We start from the raw sequence: 27,338 nt of genomic DNA on the forward strand, positions 1-27,338 counted from the left end.
GAAAGCATTGAAGATGATGTAAAAAAGCCATTAATTTTGGGAAACACATAGTATATTTCCAAGAGGAAAAAAGCAGGCCATAAAACTGTATAATACGATCTATTTAGGTATAATCAGGGAAGCCTGGTGTGCTGCAATCCATGGGGTCGCAGAGTCAGACATAACTAAGCAACTGAACAACAAAATATATGACTGGAAGGATAAACAATCGAAAGGTAGTTGTGGTTTTTATCTCTGGGTGATGAGACCAAAGGTAATTCATTCAACAAATATTTTTTAAGCACCTAAGCTGTAAGAGGTACTGGATCACTAAGGTTAAAGGGGTGAATGGGATTAAAAGGGTGATTTTTAAAATTTCCTTATACTTTTTTGCTTTTCCCAAGTTTTCTGCTTGAGCATGCATGTGTTACTATGTAAATTAGGGGGGGGGAAAGTGCTATTAAAAACCACAATGTTAGTTAGAAACCTTAGGCCCCATTACTACCACTGAGGACTCATAGGAATCCAGGCCCAAAGCCAAAGACCAGGGTATTGTCAGGGTTCTGAGGTCACCTCTAGCTCTCTGACATTCTAAGAATTCTGAGGAAAGAGAAATGCTGGACTTAGATCAGGGAAAAACAACTTGAAGGGCTTGGTGGAGGTAAGAGAGTTTGGGTCAGACTGTACCTTGGACAAGTCACAGGGGAACTGGTGATACCATATAGGTGGAACACTGGTTAGACTGCCTCAGGTGAATGTCGGACAGTCCACACCAAGAGCTGCAGGGTGGAAGGGGACAGGTCATCTCACGATAACTGGCATCACCATGAGCCCAGGTGATGAGAACAGAGCATAACCCCTGGGGGCACAGTCGGTGATGAGGGTGTCTGGGTGTCCTGCCAGTGTGTGAGTGTACTTTAGGTGGATGGAAGAGGAGATGGGAATAGAGTCAACTGAGAGCTCAGGTGGGGAAATCATTCAACTGTTGAGGCAGAGGAGGGCAAAGCCGAGCAAGACACACTGAGGACCCTTGGAGACAACTGATTCCCTGGGGACCAAGCGTCTCACAGAGCAAGTCAGGCACAGCATAGTCTGCCTGGAACTGATTCCACCCACAGTCTCCCCTAAAGCTAAAGGAAGGGGCAGGGGACAAAGAAGAGGATCAGAGGGCAGCCAACAACCTATCCTTTAAAATTTATTTTTAAAAATAAAATCCTGTGGCATGTGGGATCTTAGTTCCCAAACCAAGGATTGAACCCACATCCCCCTCATTGGAAGGTGGAGTCTTAACCACTAGACCACTGGGGAAGTCTATTCTTAAAAATATATATATATTTTTTCTTTATTTAAAAAAATAAAAATAAAGGAGTGAAGGTGATTCTTTGGCAGTCCAGTGGTTAGGACTCAGCGCTTTTACTGCTGGAGCCCGGTTCAATCCTTGGTCAGGGAACTAAGATTCTGTAAGCTGTGTGGCACAGCCAAAAAAAAAAAAAAATTTTTTTTCCCTCTATCACTTAATTACCCTTAACGTCTGCTTTCAACTGGCTGCTAGAGAAGCTCTCAGGATGCTTTAAACAATAACCACCAGTCATTCCACAAAAATCAAATGCCTTGGGACTTCCCTGGTGGTCCAGTGGTTAAAAATCCACCATGCAATGCAGGAGACGTGGGTTTGATCCCTGGTTGGGGAACTAAAATCCCACATGCTGCAGGGCAACTAAACCTGAGCACCGCAACTGCAAAGCCTGCACACCAAAACTAGAGAGTTCATGGATCCCAACGAAAGATCCTACAAGGGGCAACAAAGATCCCACGTGCTGCAACTGAGACCCAAAGCAGCCAAATAAATCAATATTTAAAAAATATTAAATGCCTCTCATGCATCAAGTTCTATGCTAGGCATGAAGATGGGGAGTAAGAGAAATGTGACCCATGCCCTTATGAATGCTTTTAGTCCAGCACGACAGACATGGTAAGGAGTCACCATAAAGTGAGATACACATTACAAAGGAAATACAGGCTTCTAAGCATGCAGGAGGAAGGGACTGACCCTAATCTAGGGGTCAGGGAGGCTTCTCAGAGGAAGTAACGTGAACTGAAGGATGCCAGGAGAATAAACAGAACAAAACTTCACTAGGCAGAGCTGGCAGTGTGGGTGAGGTAGACAGAAAAATAGCATGGATAAGGGATTAGAGATAAAACACACACACACACGTGATGCATTCAAGAAACTGCTAGAAGTTTAGTAAGACTGGAGCACAGATTGCAAAGGTACGTATGATGAGAAAGGAGACTGGAGACATAGACACAGGCTATAGAGGGAATTTATATCAGTAAGACTATGTCACAAATAATCAATTCAAAGTGGCTTAACAATAATTTATTGGCTCATGTAACTGAAAAGTCCAGATACAGGCTCTAGGGTTAGTTTAGCCCCAAGGACTGCTTTCCACAGTTCCTCTGTCTTTCATGGTTTTATCTTCATCTTAAGGCTGGCTTCCGTTCGCGTTACAAGGTGGCTGCCCGCAGTTTCAAAGGTTGTCTGCTTCCTTATCCATGTTTGGACAAAGTGAAAGTGAGTTCCCTCAGTCATCAAATACTGGAAACACAGAGCTTCATTCTGATTGGCCCCACCTAGGTTCAAACCCATCAAGGAAAACAAGGCAACGGCAGGCCTCTGAAGGCCATGTCAAATACTATGGACTTTATCCTAAGGGCAACGGGAGATATTCAAAGGTCTTAAGTAGAGAGTGAGATGATATGTGCATTTTAGAGAGATCACCCTGGCTAGCTGGACTCAGCAAGACCCATTAGGAGGCAGCTGCAGTTATCCAGGTAAGAGGTGATCGAAGTGTAGATTAGGATGAAACACAAGGATGAAAAGTTTAGAAGGTAGAATCCGTAGGGCTTGATAACAATGTCAGAGGTGAAGGAAAAAATTAAAGAAAAGATGGTACCAGGTTTCTGACTCACACCACTTGGTAGAGGGTGGAAGAAGTAGTTTTGGGGACAGAGGAATTTGGCTAGAGGCCTGTTGAATTTGAGATACTTGTGGGAGATCCATGTGGGGACACCCATTAGGTAGGTGGTTACATATCTGAAATGAGCAGAGTCCAACCTGGGGATACTTGGCTGTCATGAGTTTACAGAAGCCATGGGAATAGATGAAATTGCCTACATGAAGTGAGAGATAGGCAGAAGGCACGAAGGTCTCCAACACATCACCCTGTGTGTTCAGTTCCAAAACAGCTGATGGTACAGTGGGCTAAATGGTGACCCCCATAAAGATAAGTCCATGTCCTAACCCTTCAAACCTGTGAATGTCACCCCATTTGGAAAAAGGGTTTTTGTAGATGCAGTTAAATTAAGAATCTTAAGATCATCCTGGATTATCCTGGTGGGCCCTAAATCCAATGATAAGTGTTCCTATAAGAGACAGCCAGGGCTGCTTTCACGTTCTGAGACGGCCCACACTCTGTGGAGTGTGTTCCTTCTAAATAAATCTCCTTACCCGTCAAAAAAAAAAGCGACAGCCAGTAGAAGACGCATGGACAAGAGAAGGCCATGTGAAGTCAGAAGCACAGATTGAAGTTAGGCAGGCACAAGCCAAGGAATGCCTGGAGCCACCAGAAGCTGAAAGAGGCCTTTGAACCTTCAGAAGGAACAGGGCCCTACCAACACCTTAATTTCAGACTCCTCACCGCCAGAACTGTGAGAGAATAATCTTGGTTGCTTTAAGCCACCCAGTTTGTGGAAATTTGTTACAGCAGTCCTAGGAAAATAATATAGATGGTGAGGTGGGCTCGAACTACAGGGCAGTCCCCAGCACCCCAGAAGGGCTGTGATTTGTCTTTGCTTCCGGTCCATGTCTGGGGAATAGAGGGATTTTTCTTCTGCTTCCCCGGTACATAGCTCCCTTCTCTGCAGCCATGGGATAAGCAAGAGACATGGCTCTCGATGTCTTAAGACACAGACCCTAAGGACAAAAGTCTTGGCCCTAAGCAACCACAGAGAAGTGTGTGCCAGGCCAAGACAGGAGAAGGGGGTGACCTAGTCAATTAGCCCTGAGTACACTCTGTCCCAACCTAGGGAGACCCAGGAAACAAGACTCTGGGAGCTCAAACCTGTTCTAGAGTTTGGCAGACTCCCAGTTGCAAAGGCCAGATCAGAGTCCACATTCCCCACCCAGACCAGAGACATAGTCACACAGAGACGGAGAGCTCAAGAGACAGCACCCATGGAGAATGGCACTTGGGAAATTAGGGAGCCGGAGCACAGAGCTGCACCTCCATGTAGATCTGGACTCTGAAATACTGAGGAAAAGCAGCAGAGACAGAGGGGAGACGTGTGGAAACACCACAGAGAAGTGTTCAAGGAGACCCTGACAGAGATCTAAAACAGAAAAAGATGGAAACATTCAAAACATTTGGAAAGGGAATATGGAATAAAACTAGGATTGGTGTTGGAGAAAGTTCTGGACATGCAAACTCCAGACTTCAGGTAGCATGGTGTTCCTGTTTTCTGTCCTTCCCATGACCTCCCCCATCTCAATTAGATTAGTCATTATCCCCTTCTGTCTTATCCAGGCCTATCCAATTTAGATATTATCACGTACCTTCCATGTGTCTGGGTCCAACCAAGGTTCTGACAACACAGCTGCCCAAGGCAATGAGCTGACCATCAGGAGTGCCTGCTTGAATTGCCATGGATGGCTCTTAATTTAGCTTCAGAAATGGCAACCTAGATTGGTAGACTGACCGACTCCTAAGATGACTGCTTGGAGCACAGCTGTTGTTGAACCATACAAGTTTTGGCATACAGTATCACAGTCACTCTGACAAGGCACACAGTTTAGGGTGCTGTATAAATGTGATGCCCTACTCCTGGAATAATTATGGTTTGACATACACAGGTCATTGTCAATGGGCTCCCTGAAGGCAGGGAAGCTATCTTAGTCTGGTTTTCCTTAAGCCCTGGCACAGTGATCTGAAAAGAGAAAAATGATCAATAATAAAAGACAGTTGAATATAAGATGGACTCAGTCAAATACTGGACCCTGTCCTTATGAACCTCGAGGCTATTAGAGCAGATATAACGTCATAAATCACCTTAATATGAATTGGATGGTAAGCAAGATTATTAGGGCAGGCAAAGAACTGTGGTGGTTCAGAGTCACCAGATATCTCTTCCTGTGGTGTAGAGTTGGTCAAGCAAGAGTTCCTGGAGATAGCCTTTGAGGTGAGTCTTTTTTTTTAATATTTGGAGTATAGCTGATATACAATGTTTTGTTAGTTTCAGATGTACAGCAAAGTGAACCAGTTATATATACACATATATGCATCCTTTTCCATATAGTAGTGTTCATATGTTAATCCCAACCTCCTATTTTATCCCTCACCTCTACCTTTCCCCTTTGGTAACCATAAGTGTCTTTTCTAATTCTGTGAATCTGTTTCTGTTTTGTAAATAAGTTCATTTGTATCTTTTTTTTTTTTTGGATTCCACATATAAATGATATCATGGTATTTATTTCTCTGACTTACTTAACTATGACAATCTCTAGATCCACCCATGTTGCTGCAAATGTTATTGTTTCATTCTTTTTTATGGCTGTGTAGTATTACACACACACACACACACACCCCACATCTTCTTTATCTACTCATCTATCAATGGATATTTGGGTTGCTTCCATGTCTTGGCTATTGTAAATAGTGCTTCAGTGAACATTGGGGTGGTGCATATATCTTTTTGAATTATGGTTTTCTCCAGACATATGCTCAGGTGTGGGGCTGCTGGATCATATGATAGTTCTATTTAGTCTTTTAAGGAAGCTCCATACTGTTCTCCATAGTGGTTGTATGAGCTGAGTCTTGAATAATAAAAGGGATTTACACAGAGGAGATAATAAAACTATATAACACGGTAATGGGTATATAAATACTGATCCAGAGTGGAAACTGGATGGGACACTCAAGTGGTGTCCAGAGCCTGTGTTGTGCCAAGCATTACTTCTTTAGATAAGAGGTCATAAGGCTAGGAGGGTCCCCAGAGGGGAGTGGGGTAGCAGGAGCACCCTGGAGTTAGGGGCTAGTTACAAACCAGATTATAAATGTTCAACATATTTAATTAGCCTATACAACCATAATGGTGTACATACCTACTGCATATGAGCCCCAGAGAAGAATCTCCTGAGATGGCCTTACTGTCTTCTGGTTTGTCAAAACCACTAGAATGTGAGCCTTCCTAGAATGTGAGCTACAGAACAGCAGAGGCTGTTCTCCAGGTAAGCGCTGTGTCCCTACAGCCTAGAACCATGCCTGGAGGACTGGAGGGGGCTCACCAAATGTTAAGTGAATAGGCAGACTGGGAACCCCCAGCCCATTCTTGGGGTCCTCTCACTCTTCACCTCTTTGCACCCACTTTCCCCCTCCAATCCGTGCTCCACACCACCCCTCAACATAACCTAGTGTGAGATACAGATTCTGTCACTCTCCTGCTCAAAGTATTTGATATCTCTCTTTTGCCCAGGATCCCATTTCCCCCACTTTTTTTTTTTTAACCAATTGAACTGCTACTTCTTTAAACCCTGACCAGATTTTGCCAACTTCTGTGTTACTTTCTGGGGAAGAATTCATCTCTCTCCTCCAAATATTATGATAGTTTTGCCCTCACTCACCAGACAGTGAGCTCCTCAGGACAGGGACTGTGTCTTGTTTCCATACCTCTAGCCTGACATATGGTAGATGCTAAATAAACGGAAGAGTGAAAGAAAGAAATAGATGAACAAAGGTTTGGATAAAAACGAATAGTTTAATTTGGCTAGAATATGAGGGAGAGTAGTAGGAGATAAGATGGAAAAGTCTCTTGGGTAAGATTTTTAAGGGACTTGAAGTCATCTGGAGGGAGAAGATAGGCAGATGGAAGATACTTTGCAGAGTGTGGGAAGCCAGTGTAGGTTTTTGAGCAGAGGTGTAATATGATGAATATTACAGTCAGTTTTAACCCATCAGAGACTCATGAATATATGCAGCTGTCCATTCATATTCAAATTCACATCCCACCTATTCATCCATCCACTCTCCCACCCCCAGACTCCCCCAGGAGCTTTCCCTACCCCTTTACCTGCTCCCTGGCCCAGCCAGGGATGTATATATGGGCAGCTTCCCCTCTCAGCCAGAGGATGTGGGGGCCCCAGCTGCCTGGGGCTGGGAAGCAGGCCAGGGTTAGCTGAAGCTGGCTGACTAGCAGTCGGGCGGTGCCAGGGAGAACCTGTATAGTGCCAGGTGGTGCCTTGGGTTCCAGGCTGAGCCCATGACCCCGATAACCTTCTGGCTAGGCACATACCTGCCCCTCACTCCACCCCATTCCCACCTTGCTATCGGAGAGGGGGCACAGGGCCAGTTAGACCCACAGGACTTTGGCTCCATCTCCAAAAGGGCCTTCTGTGAGTCAGCCTGCTCCCCTCCAGGCTTGCTCCTCCCCCACCCACCTCCTGTTTCCGATGCCCGTACAGCCCCAGCCCGTACACACCGTGTCCCAGGACACCCCACAGTCAGCCGCATGGCTCCCCTGTGCCCCAGCCCCCGGCTCCCTCTGTGGATTCCGGCCCCTGCCCCAGGCCCAGCTGTGCAATTGCTGCTGTTACTGCTCCTTCTGGTGCCTGCCCGTCCCCAGAGCCTGCTCTGGATGCAGGGTGCTCCCACCACGGGAGGAGATTCATCTGGGGAAGATGATCCACTTGGTGAGGAGGACCTGCCCAGTGAAGAGGATATACCTGAAGAGGAGGACTCACCTGGAGAAGAGGACCTACCTGGATTGAAGACGGACCCAGGAGAAGAGAATTCTCTGAAGTTAGAGGATCTACCAACTATTGAGGCACCCAGGGACACTGAAGGCCCCCAGAATAACGCCCACAGAGACGAAAAAGGTAAGTGGTCATCAGCTCTGCAAACCTAGGCTCCAGGAGGTTGGTGCTTCCCCCACATTAAACCCCAGCCCAGGGAGGGATTATTCAGGGAAGAAGAGGAGCCTGTGCTCTGACAGTGATTTTTCCCAACCCCAGGAGCTCCCTTGCCACTAGCCCCTTACCCTCTTTCAGAGCTAGATGAAGAGACGAAAAAAAGGGACACGGAGAGAGGTAAGCAGGAAGAGACAGAAAAGAAAGGGGGAGGTTGGAGAGGAGAAAGAGATCGGAATGTGGAGAGCAAAGTATGAAGAGACAGGAGAGGAAGGAAGGGGGCTGGTACCAAAGGAAGAGCAGGAAGGGTTTGTAGAAATCACTGCATCTTCAGTCTACAGATGAGGAAAGTGAGACCTAGGAAGAGGGAAACAGCAGGTAGAGGAACCTGGTATCTTGACCCTCAAGCCAGGAACTTTGGAAAAGGAGATGGAGATCAGAAAGGAATCAGGGAGAGTGGGGAGGAGGGATTTCTAAAGGAGAAAGATGGTCTACTAACCTGGGCCTGGGAACTGAGGTCTCCACCCACTTTACAGACCCTAAGACAGTGGTTGCAAGCGGGGCTAGTAGAATCTTTGTGTGGCCCATCAAGCTGTGGCGTTTTATTTGGCTGCAACCTATTGTGCCTGTTTGTGGTGTTTCTGTTACCTGCTATGCTTTTGTAAGACTCTGAGTTTGTGAACGCTGCTAGTGAGGATGACCCACCTCTTTCTGGCCGCTGGGGAGGAACTGGGCTCAAAGATCAGCCTCTTCATTCTTCTCATTTATGCAGGGGATGGCCACAGTCATTGGCGTTATGGAGGTGAGACACCCACCCCCTACAGAGACCCAATCTGGGCACCCGGCTCTGCTGATGCCCGCACACGCATCCCTCTCACCCCGCATCCACGTCTGCCAGTCCCCCGCCAACCCCGACCCCCGCATCCTTTACCTCTGTTTCCCTCCCGGATCCCTCCTGACTCGACCGCATCACTTTTTCTACTCCGCTTCCCTAAAAGTTCCTGATCTTGTCTTCAAACTTCCTGTACACACTTGCCCACTCCAGGCGCTCCGCCATGGCCCCAGGTGTCCCCAGCCTGCGCTGGCCGCTTTCAATCCCCGGTAGACATCCGCCCGGAGCTCACTGCGTTTTGTCCAGCCCTGCGACCCCTGGAACTCCTTGGCTTTGAGCTCCCGCCACAACCAAAACTGCGCCTGTGCAACAATGGCCACACCGGTGAGGCGGTCTCGGGGCGGAGCCTCAGAGAAGGGGCGGAGTCTACCTGGAGATGAGGGGACGGTCATTGGAAGTTAGGCTGAGGGTGGGGCGGGCCCCGACTCACCTGCCTCTCACCACACAGTGCAGCTGAGTCTGCCTTCCGGGCTGAAGATGGCCTTGGGTCCCGGACAGGAGTACCGGGCCCTGCAGTTACATTTGCACTGGGGGGCCGCGGGTCGCCCGGGCTCGGAACACACGGTTGATGGTCACCGTTTTCCTGCCGAGGTGAGCGCGCAGCTGTCCGCGAAGTGTCAAAGTGGAGTGCCGGGTAAGGGACCTCGCCCACTCCTACCGTGTCTTCTCCAGATTCACGTGGTTCACCTCAGCACTGCATTTGAGGAATTTGACGAGGCCTTGGGGCGCCCAGGGGGCTTGGCCGTCTTGGCCGCCTTTCTGCAGGTACCAGCCCTGGACACCCCCACCTCTGCTTTCTTACGCCCTCGGGCTCAGAGTATCTTGCCCCAGAAACTCCCATCCCCGCACCTGACTGTCATCTTCATTCAGTTCTTTCGTTAACGCCCACTGTGAGCCAGGCTCTGGGCCACAAAAATAGATCCCGAAACAGTTGATCCTGTCTCCCCACAGCCAGTGAGGGAGGCTGACAGGGTAGACATATACACAGGACACATAGTCAAAGAGGTAGTCAGGGAAGGCCTCACAGAGGAGGTAAAACTTGAAGCCTTTGCTAGTGGGAAAGAAAAAGAGATATTCCATGCAGAGCGAACAGTACACGCAAAGACTCAGAATATGGCCCATTTGGGGAATGGCAGGTGTGGGGAATGGTCAAAAGGAAGAGTCATTTCTCTAATACTTTTATAACCCATAATTTCCCCTTTGCAAAATGCACTGAGTCTAGAGAAGCATTTGACTTCTTTGGACAAACACAATGATTAGAAGAGGCTAATAGGAAGGAAGGGTGGTGCGACACCTGTGGATGGTGAAACACCTGTTAGACTCACTGCCTCCCTGACTCATTAACACCAGCCTCACAGCACTGCAGAGAAGTACCTTGGAAATAGCATGTCCTGGATCCAAAAGTCAAACTCATAAATTATTAAGGTGAATGCAGAGGTACCATGGATACAAAGGTTATTGGGGTTGTCTGTGGCAGGACCATGGAATATGTATAGAGTTAGTGATAAGTGAGCCTGGAAAAGTAAGTAGAGCCCATTGTTGAGAGCCTTGTATCCTAGTAAAATGGCCCAGCATCCTTCTCTTCCTCCAATTTGCCACTGAAAATGAGTCCACCTAGTTAGGTCAGTTTGCAAAGAAGAAGTAAATGGACCTTGAGTAATAATACGTAAGATTTTGTGTTTCCCCAGCATTCTCAGAGGTGGGGAATGGGGGAGGATTATGGGAATCCACATCACCTACAGGCCGCCAGCCATGACTCTAGATACATGTATTCATCTGTCTTGCACGGTCATCTCCTAGGAAGGCCCAGAAGAAAACAGTGCCTATGAACAGCTGCTGTCACGTTTGGGAGAAATCACTGAAGAAGGTCAGTTTGTTGGTCTGGCTCCTACCCTTGATACCCTTGTCATAAAGAACCATCCTTGGGGAGCCTCAGGTCTGAGGATGGAGAAGGGCTCCCTCCCACAGAGAAGGGGATTGCAGTGTGAACTGGCTTACTGTGACCTTGATAATAACTATGAAGCTGAACACAGCAAACAGGCAAAGCAAACTGCTGCCCACAGATTTTTTGTTTAAAAACCAAACAGAAACCAAGATAAGATGAAAACCAAATAAAACCAAAAAACAGTGTTTGGAACTCCAGGGGTTGAGTCTGGAGAGCTAAAATTTTTCTGAGAACTATTACGCCTTCAAGGCATCAAATATTTGACTTTTAAAAAAAAATAATTTTATTTATTTTTGGCTGTGCTGGGTCTTCACTACTGTGCAGGCTTTTTCTAGTTGCAGCAAGTGGGGGCTCTTCTGTAGCTGCAGTATGCAGTCTTCTCATTGGAGTGGCTTCTTCTGTGGAGCACAGGCTCTAGGGCATGTGGGCTTCAGTATTTGCAGCTTGCAGGTTCAGCAGTTGCGGTTCCAGGCTCTAGAGCACAGGCTCAATAGTTGTGGTGCAGGGGCTTCGTTGCTCCGCAGCATGTGGGATCTTTCCCCGGCAAGGGATTGAACCTATGTCCTTTGCATTGGCAGGCATTCTTTTACCACTGAGCCACCAGGAAGCCCAGCATCAAATATTTTAAATTTGTAAATAATGTTGGAAATCTTCTTTTCCTTCTTAGTCACTCTAGGTCATTTTAAACCTCACCCAGCTGGATCCTACATTTTGCTAAACTGAAGAGAACTATGCTTTTTGAGTTTTTGTGTCTTTTACAGTTATAGGTATTTACTTACAAATTATTCAAATTACAAGCTATTCAGAAAATTACTCATTTTCTCTTTTGATTCGCTCTGGGCTTACATCTGCATTCCACCATGTTATCACAGTATGCAAAGTAAGAGTGAAGACCCAGAAGAAGGGCCAAGGTAGCAGTTCTCTTATTCTGTGAGCCCCAAAACCTTTTACTTTCTACTGAGTCATGTCCTGTGCTGAGTTATGGGAAGGGATACACTCAGTGAATAAATAGTCTGAGGGAGTTGGGTCAACTTGGTTTCTGGGATTTAAAAATGTATCCCTCTACCCCTGAGCTTTGGTGTGTGTATGAGGGGAGATCAAGATAGTTTGGACTTCAGCACACATCCTCTCCACAGACTCTGAGACTTGGGTCCCAGGACTGGATGTATCTGCACTGCTGCCCTCTGACCTCAGCCGCTACTTCCGATATGAGGGGTCTCTCACCACACCCCCCTGTGCCCAGGGGGTCATCTGGACTGTGTTCAACCAGACAGTAAAGCTGAGTGCTAAGCAGGTGACACTGGGGATGAGGAGGCAGAAAGAGATCAAGCGGCTGTGTGGGGGAAGTGGCGGACGTGGACAGCGGAGCCCTGAGGTGCTGGCTGTAAGCCTCTGACCCTTTTGCTTCTGTGTTGAGCCCACCCCCCACTGTCTGCTGTCCTCTCCAGCTCCACACCCTCTCTGACTCCCTGTGGGGACCTGATGACTCCCGGTTGCAGCTGAACTTCCGGGCTACGCAGCCTTTGAATGGGCGAATAATTGAGGCCTCCTTCCCTGCTGGCGTGGATGGCAGCCCTAGGACTGTTGAACAAGGTGCCACTTTGTCTGCTGATGCTGGGACCCCCTCTCCAGCCACAGGGCCCTCATCCTCTCTTGTGTCCTCACTTCTCTGTCAGTGGTGGTCACAGTCCTCAGCTCTAACATCTGCTTTTTCTCTTCAGTCCACCTGAATTCCTGTCTCGCTGCTGGTGAGTCTGTGCCCCCACCCTTGGCACTGTTCAGCCAGGGGCTAGTCAGAACCATCATTGCTACCTCTGCGTTTCTGTAGAACAGACTCCAAGCCCAATAGGATAGTGTTGGATCAAGGTGGGGCTTACCCTGTCATCCCCAGACCAAGAGTTGGTCAGAATGAAGCTCAAAAAAACTCTTCCAATCCTCCTTCCCAAGCCACCTCTTTTGTCTTTAAGAAGGAAAAGGGTGCTTATCTTACCCCTCCTTGTGTACCCACCCCCTTCCCTTAGCTGGCCCCTGCTGGAGACGCAGGGAGTGGCAGAACTTCGGACAGAGCTGGTGGGGTGGGGTGCAGGTGGAAGCAGCTCTGAGGGAATCCTACAGGCTCCTCTTCACTCCCTGAAGCAGTCTCTTTCTTCCTCCCTCCAGGCGACATCCTGGCCCTGGTTTTTGGCCTCCTCTTTGCTGTTACCAGCATCGCCTTCCTTGTGCAAATGAGAAGGCAGCAAAGGTATTATACTGACCCTCTCCCTCAGGCCCAGCCCCCACATCCCCGAGTCCAGAGCAGCTCCATGCAAATTGCATGCAAATGAGCTCATCCCTGGTGAGATTTCTGATTAGGCTTCCCTGTTGTGTAGACACCCAAGTGAGACCAAAGGGAGTGTTAGCTACCACCCAGCAGAGGTCACAGAGACTGCTGCCTAGAGGCCTGCCACTTGGAGAATACTTAGAGAAGCTGGTCAGAGGAATCCGAGGGGCAGCTGAAGACTGTTCTGTTCATTACACCACTTCCTTTTAAACCTCCAAAGATATTTTTAAAAATAAATATTTCTAATAAAACCTGTGGAAAGCAAATCCTTGTCTCCTAAATCAAAAGGATGGTGCATTCATTTCCTATCACTGCTGTAACAAACTACCACAAACTTAATGGTAATGGAAATTTATTCTCTTAAGAGTTCTAGAGGTCAGATGTCCAAAATGAATCTTATGGGCTAAAGTCAGGGTGTCGTCAGGGATGGTTCCCTCTGGACACTCTTGAGGAGAGAATATTTTCCTGCCTTTTTCAGCTTCTAGAAGCCAAGCATTCCTTGGCTTGTGGCCCCTTCCCTGCATCACTCCAATCTCTTGCTTCCATTGTCACATCACCTACAACTGCGTCAAAAGGGCTCTTGTGATTATGTTGGGCCCATGCAGATAACCTAGAATAATCTCCCCATCTCAGAATCCTTAACATGACTGCAAAGTCCCTTTTCCCATGTAAGGTGACATTTCATAGGATTAGGATGTGGACATCTTTGATGAGGCAGCAGGAGTCTGCCTAACATAGATGTCTGACACTAAGCGGGCAGAAATGACCTATAGTGTCAGAATGACTGTGTGTGTGTGTCTGTGTCTGTCTATAGTGTTGGAATGACTGTGTGTGTGTCTGTCCCTCTGTCTACAGGGCAGGCTCAGTCTCTAGGCTTAAAATCAGTGAGGCTTTTGGGCTTTCACCCTGCTCAAGTGAAACCAATGTAGTTTTGTGGTTTTGCCTTCCAGTTGTGTTGTGCCCAGCCACTTGCTGGAATGGGGCAGTGCCGCTGACAGCAATTCCTCTGCCCTGTGGGTAATAAGGGCCAGAATGCTCCTCCAGCCCTGCCAGGCTTCTCTGCTCCACACAGCCCATTCACAACCCCTCCTTGGTGACCCTAGTGCCCCCATCCCTCTGGCTCACTCAGAGCTCCTTCCAACTCTACTCTTCCCCTGAGGCATCCTCTCCGCCTTCTCCACTTTGGAAAATTACCACCACTGCCAATACCCAAGAAAGGCTTAACGGGCCCCATAATGCTGGTAACATCTGTTTTATTGGTTGGGGTGGTAGCTAGCCTGGCTGGGGGCAGGGCCAGCCCTCAGAGGTTGTTGAGCTCCAGCAGTGTCTGGTCGAGGGTCTGGTGGATCTCCACGTTCTCCTCCTTGGCACTGGCCAAGGTCTCTGTGAGGGGAAGCAACCCGTGAGCAGGGGTAGGGTGGGGAGGCATGGACAGGGGGTGTAACAAACAGACACGGAGTGGGTTGGAGGCATACAAAGACACGAACATTCAAGGATCTGAGGACCCCTCGGGTGGGACAGACAGACAGACTGACCAAGACACGGATGCCTCACTCAAGGCTTCGGGACCATGGAGGTGTATGGGAAGGCCCAAGTCATAAACTAATTTACCCTCCTTCTTTAGAAGGTTCAAGAGAGTTGGAAACAGGAGGAAAGACAAAGACTGAGCCAGGAAAGGGAGTGTCAGACAGATAGACAAACTCGAGGCAGAAAACAGACCTGCAGCGAAAGCCCCCACGTTGCTGGCATCCAGTGTCATTCCAAACGTCATCCTGGACCTTTAACAACCTTGCACCCCTCCCCTACACCTTACCAGCCCACTCCCCTTCCAGTCATTCCTTTATATCCTGGAATCTCAGCTGAGCACTCCAAGGGCAGTGACATGCCTGGGTTTGCAGAAGGGCGTGTATCTCAGAGGCACCAGAGGGCCTGTGGTGAATGACACAGTCATACGTGCCCACATGCGGCAGAGAGAGTCATGCAGAGGGGGTTCTGGGGTGAGCCTCAGTGTCCTGTGGGTGAGCTCAGTGGGGGAGGGAGTCACAAGATTAGGGGTGCCCATAGGAGCTGGGGTCTCAGCAGTGAACCAGTGCTCTGTGGGGGTGATGGCAGTGCTCTTTAGAGGGCCAGAAAACAGCATGGAGACCAAATGGAGTTTATTAAGCAGCAGAGAGTGGTGGAGGCCGGCGGGTAGAGGGAGGAGTGGATGGATATAGAAGGATGAAGCAAGTGCCAGGATGGGCAGCGGATGTGGCGGGGGCTCTCCTAGGCTGCACCCAGACTGGCTGTGCAGTGTTGGCAATTTCTGCTCCTTCTGCTGGCCCTGCTTCCCATAGAGAAAATGGAAAGGAGAAGAGAGAGGGGGCCGAGGGCCACACTGGTAAGGGGCTCAGAGGGAGGTGATGTCATTGAGCGCGTTGTCCAGCTCCTCACTGATGGCCTTGTACTTCATCTTCTGTGCATAGACTTCATCTGGTGGGGGGTCCAGGAGAGGGGGGCCAGGTGGGAGTGTGGGGAGAAGGAATGGAGGAAAAGAGGAGTGGAAGGAGAGAGGGTAATAGAGAGAACAAGAATCAGAGAGAGGTGGATGAAGATGGAATGAGGGAGACAGGCCAGAGAACAGGCTGGACAGCCATCAGGGGCCCCTCGTCTCCTCTCTGTACCCCTATGTCTTTTATCCTTCTCTGTACCCCAAGTTGGTGCTTCCCCAAGGAGCTCCTGCCTCCCCCCAGGGACCTGGGGGCACAGTGGTTTGCCTAAGCAGAAGTGCTTGCTGCAAGGGGAGGACACTCAAGCTAGAAAGGCCTAAAGTTGGAGAGAAAATTGAGGCTTGCCTGAGAGGGCTGGAAGCAAGAGATGTGGGAGTTATGAAAGTGAAATAAAAGGGAAAGACAGTTTTAGGCACAACGTTGTTGATAAGAGTGAGAAGTAGCTACAGACTAGCAAATACCTGGATATTTGTTTTCATCAAATCTAGCTTAGAATAGTATTTTCCATTAATGTTTTCATGAAAACCTAGATATTAAAGCAAACAGCTCTCTATTTAATAAAGAGGGTGCTGTACTTGGAGACATTGTTATCAGATCAGTGCTACTCAGAGTCTGGTCTGAGGACCAGCAGCATCTGCATTGTCAGGGCGCTTGTTAGATACAGATTCAGTCCAAAGTCAGCAGTCACTTCAGAGCAGGACCCAGGAATTTGTATTTTTAAAAAATCTCTGAGGGGATTCTCAAGTTTGCAAAGCACTGGGGTTGATGGGGCTACATCATCTATCTACTTGGACGGGAGGCAGAGACTGCCAAAACCTGTGGAGTCCTAGGGGACCCAGTCCTAATTTACTGCTGGCAAGTCTCATGGGATAGGCAGATAAGTCATGCGTAGTACAGATCTATTTCGAAAGTCTCGGGGGTACAGAGGAATATCCTTTTTACCTTCCAGGTCATCGATGGTTTTCTCCAACTTTGCCACCGACCTTTCAGCAAACTCTGCTCGGGTCTCAGCCTGGGTGTAAAGGCAAGACGGGGAAAAATAACAAAAATTTAGGCCCTCCCAGACACTATCACTTAAGTCAACCTTCTGTTCTGCCCCCGTTCCCAATTCCCTGCCACAGGAGGTCTCTGGTAGGGATTGTGGGGCTTGAGGGTCATTCGGACTGGAAGGACTCTCACCTCCTTTAGCTTCTCCTCCAGCAGTTTGATCTCCTCTTCATATTTATCTTCTTTGGTGGAATACTTTTAGGGACAGACACAGGTCATCAGTTCACCACCCCCACAAAACCTTCATTTCTTCACGGAGCCCCACAGGCTACTCCTGATTTTGTCTCCATCAAACACTGCACCCCGCCCTGCCTGGGCCCATCGCCTCCCTCCCTGAAGGAACCCATCCTCACTGCCCCTCTGCCCCCCTCTACCTTGTCCGCTTGGGCTTCCAGGGATTTCAAGTTGTTGGTAACAATTTTCAGCTCCTCCTCTAGGTCCCCACATTTACTGCAGGGGGGTGTGTGGCAGGGTGGGATGTGAGGGCACAGTGGGGGAGACAGTGGAGGTGGCACAGTGGGGAAGGGGTGGAGGAGAGGAGAGAAGAGCAAAGTTGTGAGAGTGACAGCAGCCAGAGACTGGAAGCCCCAGGCCCCTCCCGACCCCCAGCAGGTTGAGAGAGGGCAGCCTGAGGTGGAGGGGAAGGTGAGCTGAGAGAAGGTGCCATTGGCTAGAAAGGTCCGCAGAGGTGACTACCTCCTCCTCTGAGGCCATCAGGGACTTGAGGGCCTGATCCATGGTTCGAAGCTCCTCCTCCAGCTGCCTGGCTCGGCTGGGGGCAGCAGGTAGGGGTCAGAGGCAGGACCTGTCCCTGGGGTCCTCTGCCTGGGGAAGCACCTCCCCACTGCACAGAGTGCCCCACAGCCATGGGCTCAGGCCGAGGTTCACTTGCTACCCTGGGGTGTCCTTACCTCTCAGCCACCTCAGCTCTCTCTTCTGAGCGCTCCAGCTCTCCTTCCAGGATCACCAGCTTCCTGGCCACCTGTGGGGATGGGGAAGCGAGGAGGAGATTCATGGTGAATGATTGGGGGTGCCTGGGGTTCAGGTATGAGAACATAGTGGAGCAGGGCTGTCACCTCCTCATATTTGCGGTCTGAATCCTCGGCGATGTGCTTGGCCTCCTTCAGCTGCATCTCCTGCAGCTCCATCTTTTCCTCATCCTTCATAGCTCGGTTTTCGATGACCTTCATTCCTCTGAGAGGCAGGGCGAGTGGTGGGGGTGGGGTTAGGCCCAGCAGGGACAGGCTCCCGGCTCCCTCCCCGCCCCATCCTCTGAGGAACCCCCTGCCCACCTCTCGCTCTCATCAGCTGCCTTCTCAGCCTCCTCCAGCTTCTGCAGGGCTGTAGCCAGACGCTCCTGTGCCCGGTCCAGCTCCTCCTCTACCAGCTGAATGCGGCGGTTCAGGGAGGCCACATCTGCTTCAGCCTGTGAGTCAAAGGTCAGAGGTCAGAAAGGCTGTGTCTGCCTTGGATGAGGATCAGAGAGGCATCAGAGGATGGTTAAGATGCTTGTCAGAACAAAGCTAAGCTTTCTGGCCTCCAGACATTCAACCTTTTTTTTTTTTTTTTCACTAAACCATCTTCTTCGCAGATTCTGTGTTCCAGCCCAAAACATGCACTCTTGGACAAGCTCCATTCCCCTGCTGCGGGGCCTCTTCTAGCACTGTGCAGAGTCTCCAGTGGATATCTGCACACAAATCCCCCCGCCACCCCCACCCCCCCAACCCCGTCCAGTCTGAGAGCACTCCTACTGCTGGGATCAGGTCTGAGGTAGCCCTGACTTCCTGGCGGAGTCTGGCTCAGGCAAGGGGTGGGAAAGAATCAGGCCAACCAGGCCACAGTGCTGCGAAAATCCGCCAATCACAGAATCAAGCTCTGTGATGTCATTGGCGGCCAGGCAGACTCATAGCAGGAGGCTTAGGCGGCAAGCCAGGCTAAGGGACCCACGGCTGTAGCAAGAGGCTCTCTGCCAGTGCTGGATGCAAGTGGGGGCAGTGCAAGCGCAGTGTGAGTGGCAGATCCGCCACTGATCCTGCAATATAGAGGCAAAATCATGGAGGTTTTGGAGATGGTCCATAGAAAGGGATGATACCTTTAGAAAAAGAGGACGGAGCAAGAAAGATCCCAAAAAGGCAAAGCAGAGAAGCAGTGCAATTTGGTGTTAAGAGCATCCACTCTGAGTGAGACTGCTGTCTTTGAGCTACTTGTGTGACCTTGGGTAACTTATTTAGTTTCTCTAAGCCTTGGTTCTTCCTTTGTAGAATGTTCTGAGATAATGCAGTGCTTCTAATGCTGGATTAATAACAGACCATCGGGGAGGTAAAAAAACAAACAAACAAAAATCCAGGTTCTTTAGCTCCATGCTGGAGCCACTGAACTGAGATCTCCAGGGCAGGGGCTTAGAAATTCTTTTTTTTTTTTTTTTCTTTTTTAAGCTTTCACGGGATTCTGAGGAGCCTGGCAGGGGGTTGCAGAGTCAGACATGACTGAGTGAGTATCACTCATTCACTCAGGGATTCTGATGATAAGCAATCTTGGGAAATAGTAAAATAACACACACAAAGCACTTGAGCATTTGCCTGCAGAGTCCCCATCCCATAAACATTAGCTCATCCCTTGTCTCTCCCTCAAAGACAAAACATAGAGACCCTGAGGTTCAGGACTGGAAAGGAGAAGGGACCAGTGCAGGGGAAGAAGAGAGTGAGAGGGGAGAGACAGGGGGCAGCGCTGGGGGTAGGACAGAGGAAACAGCACCATGTGTAGAAAGCAGTGTTGCCTGTACACTCCAGGTGCTGAAGGCCACCTAGTGACAGGAACCCATCCTGGGCGCAGGGCTGGGTGACCACGTGGAAGGGTTCTGGGGACCGCACTGGGGGTTGGGAAGAATGACTCAGGAATCCTGGAGGTCTGGAGAGAGGTGAGACTCTGTAAAAGGGAACCTCTCTTCATGCTCATAGGGTAACAAGTGACTCTAGAGAACCTGGGAAGTCCTGGGGCCTGCATCACAGGACTGACTTTTGCTGTTTTGTGCTTCTCAAGTTTTTCCCAGTTATGGATGCTGCTCTCTTAACCACGGGACAGACAGTGCAGTCCCCATTGCACAAACGGGAAGCAAGAGAAGAAGGAGAGACTGAGGCAGTGCGTGAGTTAAGTGCTGTGTTCAAGGTCATACAACAAGTCTGGGCAGCGCTTCCTCTCTACTCCCTCCCTACTCTGCTGCCCCGCTTCCCCAGCTCTGTCCCTGTCCTCCCCTCCTCCTCTTCAGCCCCCACCCAGCTCCTTGGGTTTCCAGGCCTGCCTCCAGCTGCACTGGGCTGCAGTTATTTATAGAGTGTCAGATGCCCAGGGTCGCCTTCACCAGCAGCTGCAGGTCAGTTCCCTTCCAAGTGCCAGGGCGGGTGAAGAACCAAAACCAAAGACTGGAGGTCAGAGAAACCAACCTTGGTGGCAGAGGGGGATGGGGAACATGGATAATGGTCAACACAAACAGTAATGTCATCTCTGATCTCGGATGTTCAGACCATGCTTATGCTAATCCCCCCATCCATCCAAGTTGAAGCCTCATTTTAAACTTAATCCTGGATGGAAGGCAAATAGGGAACAGGAGGCAGAGAAAGTACCAAGTCCAAAGTCTTATGGCCATTCTCCTACCTCAGGGTGGGGGTTAGGACTGGCAGGAGGTTGAGATGTCTGGTTAGGAGGTGTGGGGTGGGCAGAGAAATCTCAGAGTGAGCAGGACTTGCCAAGGTGGCTGCCCTGGCATTTGTGGCCTTGTCCCTCTGCCCTGTGGCCTGGCATGGTCTCAAGGCTGACAGCTTAATGAGGGTAAATAAGGGACCGACAGAACCTGAGCTGGGGCCCTAGTGCACAGCAGGCCCACTGGAGCCAGAGGTCAAGGCCAGGGAATTTCTAATGGACCCCACGGGTGTAACTCAAGTCAGGGACCATCTCTGGATTCGTTTTCTCTCCTGCTGCCCACAGCACCTACACCCACAGCCCACACCCCCCAGAATGTAGCTGCAGTCTTCTCTGCATTTTCAACTGGAGGATTAGTTGAGGTGGAGGGTAAATTCTTGTACTACCCACCCCCACGATGACTCATTGTTTGATCACTGTACATTCTAAGAGCTGGAACCCAATGGAATTGCAATCCTATGTCCTCTGGGGGAAGTGGTAAGTGGTTTTGATTTACCCACTGTCTTGAATTATTTGTGCCAGCTTGCTCTAGCCTGGGTTCCTGCAAGGAAACCCTTTTAGTCCTGGTGAAGGTCCCCTCCATCCCCATCTGGGATCCCTTCCAGTGCACTAATTCTCCCACACCCCCAGGTCCACACTCACATCAGTGGCTTTCTTCTCAGCCTGCTCCAGTTTCTCCTGGGCATCCTTCACTGATTCAGAATACTTTTCCACCTCGTCCTCCGTCCCTTTTAGCTTCTTCTGGAGGGCCTGCTGCTCCTCTTCCAGCTGGGAGAGAAAAACCTCAGTCAGCCAGGCCCAGGCCCAGGCCAGAGTCAGGGGGTGTGTGTGAGGGGGTACTGAGATATTTAGAGGCTGTTAGGGAGGAGGAGGGACATCCGAGGACAGTGGGGGACAGTGCAGCTAGGGGTGTGTAGGGATCTGGTGGGAGTAGAGAGAAAGTTCCCAGCCCCAAGGAGAAGGCCCATCATGGCTCTGCAAGGGCAGCAGTGGAAATCTGGGGACTGGGGCTCCCCAGGCTAAGGTGGGTGGAATGAAGTGTGGCTCTGGTGACGGACCCTCCAGGGTACTGTGAAGGCCCAGCAGCCCCCACACTGGACGGTAGAGAGCATTGGAGAGCAGGCCAGTGGCTGGGGGGCACAGGGCAGGGCCGACCCTGCCCTCATTGTGGGGTGGGGCGGGGGCTGCGCCGGGCCTGGGACCCCCCCACCTGCTTGCAGCGGTCCTCAGCTTGCTTCTTGTCGGCCTCGGCCTGCTCTGCGCGGTCGATGGCATTCTCCTTGTCCAGTTTTAACATCTGCATCTTCTTCTTGATGGCGTCCATGGTTGCGGTGGGGGACGGGCCGGCCGGCGGGCAGTGTGGACCGGGAGAACTGGGCTGGCCTCGCGGACTGGGCGCACGGGTGGCGGGCGAGGAGCACCAAGCGGGACTGGGATGTCCCTGCCGCGTGGGCGCCTAAAAGGCGGGGAGGGACCGGGCGGAGCCGGGGGCCAAGACCCTCCCCCACTGCGTCCCAAACCTTGTAGGGGCAGAAGAACTGCAGGGTCGGGGGGCGCGGCCACCCCCTGTGCCCACCCCCTCGGGACCGCCCCCTCAGGGCCCCGCCTCTCCCCTCTATCCCACCCCTCTCCATCCCACCCCCACCCCGCCCGCAGCCGTCGGAAGGGAAAGTAGATGGATAGTCGGCTGGAAAAACTAGCGCCGCGGAGGGGAGGGGACCCTGGGGCTGGGGGCTCCGCACTTCTCCTGAGTGACAGCGCGGCCCTGTGGCAGCTGCGGCTGGGGCCCCTGGGGCTATTTCGGGGCTTGAGCTCACGGCAGCTGCCCGGGCACAAGGACCAGAGTGCAGAGTGTCCCCCCCTCAACTGCAGCAGCCGCTGCCCTTAATTTAGAAGTTTCCTGTAAATCCCCTCGGATTAAATGTCTCTTGGGAGGCGGGGCTCGTCTGCCGCTTTAGTGCCTCAGTTTACCCTGAGTTCCAGACTCTGGCTTTGCGTTACCGACATGGCAGTGAAAACGATGAGTCTCGCCAGTGACTTGGGGAAACTGAGGCAGGAGGGGAGCCCAGAAGCCCGGTCGCAGTGCAGATCGAGGCCGGGTTCGCTGCCCCCGAGGGCGGGCCTGACCTCTCTTCCCCTCGCTCCCCGCTTCCATCCCCTACCCCCGGAGCCAGGGCCCCTCCTCTACTGCCGACCAGCCTCGGATCCCAGCTCCGCGCCCGCCCGCCCCGCCCCCCACGTGCCCCGCATATTTTCCACGTGGCTTCTGCCAGGCAGGACGCTGCGCCTTCCCTACCCCCATCCCCACCTCCACCGGGACGCGTCCCTCCGGTCCCTTCCCCGTCCCTCCTCGGGACTCCCCCACCCCCACCGCCCTCCGCTCACCCCCTCCCACCCCCGTTTTCCCCTAGCTTCCCCGGCCGCCCTCTTTTCTCCTCCCCTTCTCCCGGCGGACTCTCCTCTCTTCCCTTATGAGCCAACTTTACGCTGAAATTTCTTTTCTGCCCTTTTTTGGGATGTTTCCCGTGGGGAGGCGGGGCCAGGCTGGGGCGAGGAAGGCAGGGGCAAGGGTAAGAGTTCTGAGCTGCTGGGCTGAGGGGCGGGGGAGGTGTCTCCCCTGACCGCGGGCGCCACAAACGGCTCTGGGAGCCGGGGCCCAGGGTCGGGAAATCTGGGGCACGGGCGTGAAGCTGTTTGTTTTTGTTTTCGTTTTTTCCTCGGGTTGGGGTGGGGGTGGTGGTGGAGAGGAAGCGGAGAGCTGCCTTGGAGGGGGGAAGGGGAGACCAGGCGGAGGAAGCCTTGTTCCCGAGGGGCAGGCGGGTGGGAGGCCTGGCTTTTGCTGGTGGGGTGGAAACCGTGGGAATCCTGGGTCCTCGGCTTGGGCGAGGTCAGGGCGGGGAGGTAGGGGGCGGGGAAATGTATAGATCTGCTTAGCCGACTGCTGCCACATATGGACAAAACTGACTCCGTTTCCCCCAAACTCTTAAAAAGTCGCTTCTAGCCACCCTGTAGCCAGGGTCAAATCCAGGGGAGTCATTAATAGCTCCCCTGTCCCTAACTCCCCACATCTCCTTAATCCTGTAGGAGGTACTTCCTCCAGATAAGGAAGACTTCTCAAACTTCTCTGGGGTTGCCTTGGGCAGTTCCTTATATTACCTCCTGCCTGAGTCTGTTGTGGTCTTGCTCCTGGTTCCCCAACTCTCCTTGACAGAAAAATCTTTTTTAAAGTCGATGCGAGTGGGACCCTAAAATCCTTGCCAATGCCTCCCTTAGCTCTCCCTGTTTTGATGTTAAGAATCCACATCTCTTAATATGGTATACAAGGCCCTATGCTTTGGCGCCTGCCTGCTTCAGCTCTCGCCTACCTTCTTTCACTTCCAAACTCACCCCCAGTACGCAGACTTGTACTGGTGTAGCACTCATACTGAGCTCAGTGCAGGAGCAGGACATCACCATACTTTTCTTAAAGCTTCCGCCTTTTATGTGTTCTGTTCTCCCTCCCTTCCCTTGGCTGATTCCTGGTGGCTGTAAAGACATACCAGGTGTCAGCTTTTCTGAGAAGCCTTCTCTATCAACTCCTCCTTCCCACCCTCTCCACCTCATAGGATGCGTGTTTTTCCTGCAGGCTCCTAACTAACATTCTCATCATAGTCCCCCTTAAGTATAAGGGTACTGTTCTTGTACCTGTTTGCTTCTCCACCAGTCTGTGAACCCTCCAGAGAAGGGACTCTGTTTCAGTTCTGAATGCCCACTGTAGCATAGCATCAGGCATAAAGTTGGCACTGATAAACATTTGCCAGGTGAATTTTTTGTGCACCAGGTTCAGAATACATGCAGATACTTTGTGGATAACTCATGGTCTAGTGGGGCAATTCTCAAACCTTTTCATTTTAGAACCCTATATACTCTTAAAAATTGAGAGTGGGGTTTGAAGATTCAAAAAGCTTTTGTTGGAGTAGGTTATATCTAACAATACTTATCATGTTAAAACAAAAAATTCAGTGTTTATTAATTCATTAAAAATAAAACAAACCCATTACACATTACTGTGTTAACATACTTTTAATGAAAAATAACTATATTCACATCCCCAAATTAGAGCATGGCAGTTGTTTTACATTTTTGCAAGTCTCTTTAATATCTGCCATAATAGACAGCTGGATTCTCAAAACCTACTTGTGCTTTCTGTCTGTTGCTATGTGCTGGTTGTTTGAAGTACTCTTTATGAAGAAAATCTAGTCTCGCACAGATACGTAGTTGGAAAAAAGAATATAATTCACTGACCCTTGAACGTGACAGGGGTCTGTGGAGTTGAAAATCCATAGCTTAACCCTCTGCTTGCTTCCTCCATATACATGATTCTGCATCCCTGGATTCAACTAACCACTGATCATGTAGTACTGTAAATATCTATTGATCCCCATACAAATGTAACAACCCATGTTGTTCAAGTGTCAATGGCATGTGTAGCTTTTTGGGGGCAGTTCTGGATATTCTTCTTTGATACTACATCAACACTTGACTATTCTCTTAAAGGTTAGCTGCAGGGAAGAACCTGACCATATCAATAACCTTCCTGTACAATGTTTCAGTAAAATCCATTGGTCTGTATTGACTTTGGTTGGATCATTTTTTTTTACTCAGGGATAATTTTGTAAGCATGCATGCATTGGTCATTTGGAAAATGATTCACTGAGCTATGCAGGTGTTCCAAATGTCAACATATTTCATTATATATTATTTAAAAAGTCATGGTTTCAACAGAAAAGCTTGTTTTAAGTTTGGGGAAGCCCTAAAGCTCATGGTGGCAGATACAAGTTTTCTAAAATTTTAGTTGTCACTTGAAACCTTGAATTGTATCATTGGCAACAAGTATTGGCAGGTTTTTCCTTGAAGTGACACTTTCTGTTTTTGAGAAAAAAATCTGCCAGCTACCCAAGTCTGATAACTGTGGTTTGTCTGTCAGTCATTCCTGCAGGTAAATGTGGTCTATGAAAAAAGCAGCTAGTTCAGCTCAAAGAACTGTCTAGGTGCGTTCCTTGAGACACCATCATACTTTGGTGTGCACCAGAAAAGTTCTACACACACTCCCCAGTTCATCACAAGGAATATTGAAACACTTGTTACTTACTACAGGACTAAGAGTTAACAAAACGAATAATTTTTGCTGCTTCATCAAGGACATTCTTCAGGAAGAAGCCAGCATTTGTATCGTACAGTTAGTGGATGGTGGTGAAGCGTACAGTGACTACAGTGCAGTTTGGGCTACTGCCTTGATTTGCACTAAGGCAGCTTACCCGCCAAATGTTCTTTCACTGTCATTGCAAATGCTGATACTCTGAAAAAGGAAAATAGTGTCTTAGTATTACTATGAAAGTAGTCTTTTTTCTATTTATTTTTGGCTGTGCTGGGTCTCCATTGCTGCGTGGCTTTTCTTTAGCTGTGGCGAGCGAGGGCTGCTCTTCCTTGCAGTGTGTAGGCTGCTCACTGCAGTCAGTGGCTTCTCCTGTTGTGGAGCGTGGGCTCTAGGGTGCATGGGCTTCATTAGTTGTGACATGTGGGCTCAGTGGCTGTGGCTTGTGGACTCCAGGGCACAGGCTTAACCGTTGTGGTACAGGGGCTTAGGTGCTCTGCAGCATGTGGGATCTTCCCTGACCAGGGCTCGAACCCGTGTCATCTGCATTGGCCGGCAGACTCTTCACCACTGAGCCACCAGGGAAACCCATATGAAAATAATCTTGACCTTATGGACCCCTGCAAGGATCCTGGGCACCCCTAGAGGCCTGAGGGTCAACTGCATTGTAAGAACTGCTGGTCTAATAGGTATTTGAGTCTCTCCCCAGAAGACTCCCTGAGGCATCAGTATCAAGAGGAACGTGATTGGTCACAGTTCCTGAGAATATGGCAGGGAAGTGGTAGCAGGGGTCAGCAGCTGTCTGGGCTCATAGCTGGAGTTCAAACGGTCTGGGCTACCACTTGTTGGGGAAGTGGTAAAAGGGATTTGATCTCTAAGGTCCTCAACGATGCCAGGACATGGAATCTGGGGTTAGGGGGCCAGAGCCACATGGACTGCAGTTGCCAGTCTGCGTCAGAGAGGTGATAATACATCTGTTTTCCAGTGCTTAGCCTGGGCCTGGCTTAGTAAATATTGAATGAATTAATCACAGGTGACATGAGTGATAGTAGGAAGCTGGCACCTCCCCTGATGGGCTGCCCTGGGGAGGACAAAGTCATTCTACATTAAACCTACTTTAATGGGGTAGGAGTAGAAGATGTCATGCCTTTAAGGAGGTGACAGGAGGTGACAAGAGTAGCAGCAGATTGGGTGGTGTTTGTGTTCTACTTGGAGGGAGAAGCAAGGAAGTAACATACTGAGCAATAGGGCTGGTTGAAGAATCATACATGAAAACAGTGGCAGATCTGAGAGGGCTGCCAGGTGGTCCAGGCAGTGTGGGCCATGCGGGCAGATGTGGGAGGAAGTGGAAGCACATGGCAATCCCCACCTCCCCCACTCAACCTTCAAGTGAGCTGGGCAGCTGGCACAGGGCTCCCAGCACCCACCTGGCCATTAGGGGAGCTCTGGCCCCTGACGATGCGGCCTCACGCTTGGGTCTGGCTTTTTCAGTTGCTTCTCTTCTAGTGCTGTTCTGGGCAGGAGTGGCAGCAAGGCCAGGGAGGGGCTGGAAGTGCCTAACCCAGTCAACAGTTGAGCCTACCTGAGGCAGCCTCAGGCTGGATTTTTGGCTTGTTAACTGCCTCAACCAAATCTGGCCGTAGTTCTCTTAGGCTCAGATACTTGTATCCATAGGCTTGTTTCAGCAAAGCTGCTTCTTGAAAATTCGGACTTGGTGAGGGACTAGGTTTGTTCACATGAGTGGTGATGAAGAACAGAGTGTGTCCCTGGTAGCCACAAAGAGCACTGGCAGCTGCTGTCCCAGGAACAGAAGAATGACACTTGGTGTGGCGTGGGCGCTGGCCGGAGAGGCAAGGGACAGCAGCAGCATGCCTGC

The 27,338-nt window shown here is 50.3% G+C and overlaps 2 protein-coding genes across 5 annotated transcripts; one reads left to right on the top strand and one right to left on the bottom strand.

Annotated features, from left to right (window-relative positions):
- The first annotated feature begins 7,542 nt into the window (after positions 1 to 7,542).
- Positions 7,543 to 13,212, top strand: CA9 (carbonic anhydrase 9). The gene is made up of 11 exons (XM_068974572.1): positions 7,543 to 7,909; positions 8,712 to 8,741; positions 8,985 to 9,155; positions 9,280 to 9,422; positions 9,504 to 9,596; positions 10,632 to 10,698; positions 11,913 to 12,070; positions 12,225 to 12,369; positions 12,498 to 12,524; positions 12,937 to 13,012; positions 13,146 to 13,212. The coding sequence occupies exons 1-11, from the start codon at positions 7,543 to 7,545 to the stop codon at positions 13,210 to 13,212; spliced, it is 1,344 nt and encodes a 447-aa protein (XP_068830673.1).
- Positions 13,213 to 14,348: 1,136 nt separating this feature from the next.
- TPM2 (tropomyosin 2) lies at positions 14,349 to 21,872 on the bottom strand. 4 transcript variants are annotated; one of them, XM_068973861.1, is made up of 9 exons: positions 21,539 to 21,870; positions 20,971 to 21,096; positions 17,925 to 18,058; positions 17,709 to 17,826; positions 17,544 to 17,614; positions 17,007 to 17,082; positions 16,765 to 16,827; positions 16,528 to 16,597; positions 14,349 to 14,479 (listed from the first exon to the last, which is right to left on the bottom strand). In XM_068973861.1, the coding sequence occupies exons 1-9, from the start codon at positions 21,650 to 21,652 to the stop codon at positions 14,397 to 14,399; spliced, it is 855 nt and encodes a 284-aa protein (XP_068829962.1). In that variant the 5' UTR covers positions 21,653 to 21,870; the 3' UTR covers positions 14,349 to 14,396. The 4 variants fall into 4 exon arrangements, with proteins under 4 accessions (XP_068829962.1, XP_068829960.1, XP_068829963.1 ...); XM_068973859.1 differs by lacking the exon at positions 17,007 to 17,082 and adding an exon at positions 17,329 to 17,404 and having other exon boundaries at positions 21,539 to 21,865; XM_068973862.1 differs by lacking the exon at positions 14,349 to 14,479 and adding an exon at positions 14,503 to 15,568 and having other exon boundaries at positions 21,539 to 21,872.
- Between the last annotated feature and the right edge of the window lie 5,466 nt (positions 21,873 to 27,338).

The sequence above is a fragment of the Capricornis sumatraensis genome, chromosome 6, assembly GCF_032405125.1.
Source record: "Capricornis sumatraensis isolate serow.1 chromosome 6, serow.2, whole genome shotgun sequence".
Taxonomy (NCBI): Eukaryota; Metazoa; Chordata; class Mammalia; order Artiodactyla; family Bovidae; genus Capricornis; species Capricornis sumatraensis.

Excerpts from the sequence above, each read along its gene's own strand:
- CA9 (XM_068974572.1), top strand. The coding sequence starts at position 7,543 with ATGGCTCCCCTGTGCCCCAGCCCCCGGCTCCCTCTGTGGATTCCGGCC. Across the intron at positions 9,423-9,503 it reads GTCACCGTTTTCCTGCCGAG|ATTCACGTGGTTCACCTCAG; the intron begins GTGAGCGCGCAG and ends TGTCTTCTCCAG. Across the intron at positions 12,071-12,224 it reads TAAAGCTGAGTGCTAAGCAG|CTCCACACCCTCTCTGACTC; the intron begins GTGACACTGGGG and ends TGTCCTCTCCAG.
- TPM2 (XM_068973861.1), bottom strand. The coding sequence starts at position 21,652 with ATGGACGCCATCAAGAAGAAGATGCAGATGTTAAAACTGGACAAGGAG. Across the intron at positions 21,097-21,538 it reads CTGAGGACCGCTGCAAGCAG|CTGGAAGAGGAGCAGCAGGC; the intron begins GTGGGGGGGTCC and ends TTTCTCTCCCAG. Across the intron at positions 18,059-20,970 it reads CTGAGAAGAAAGCCACTGAT|GCTGAAGCAGATGTGGCCTC; the intron begins GTGAGTGTGGAC and ends TTTGACTCACAG.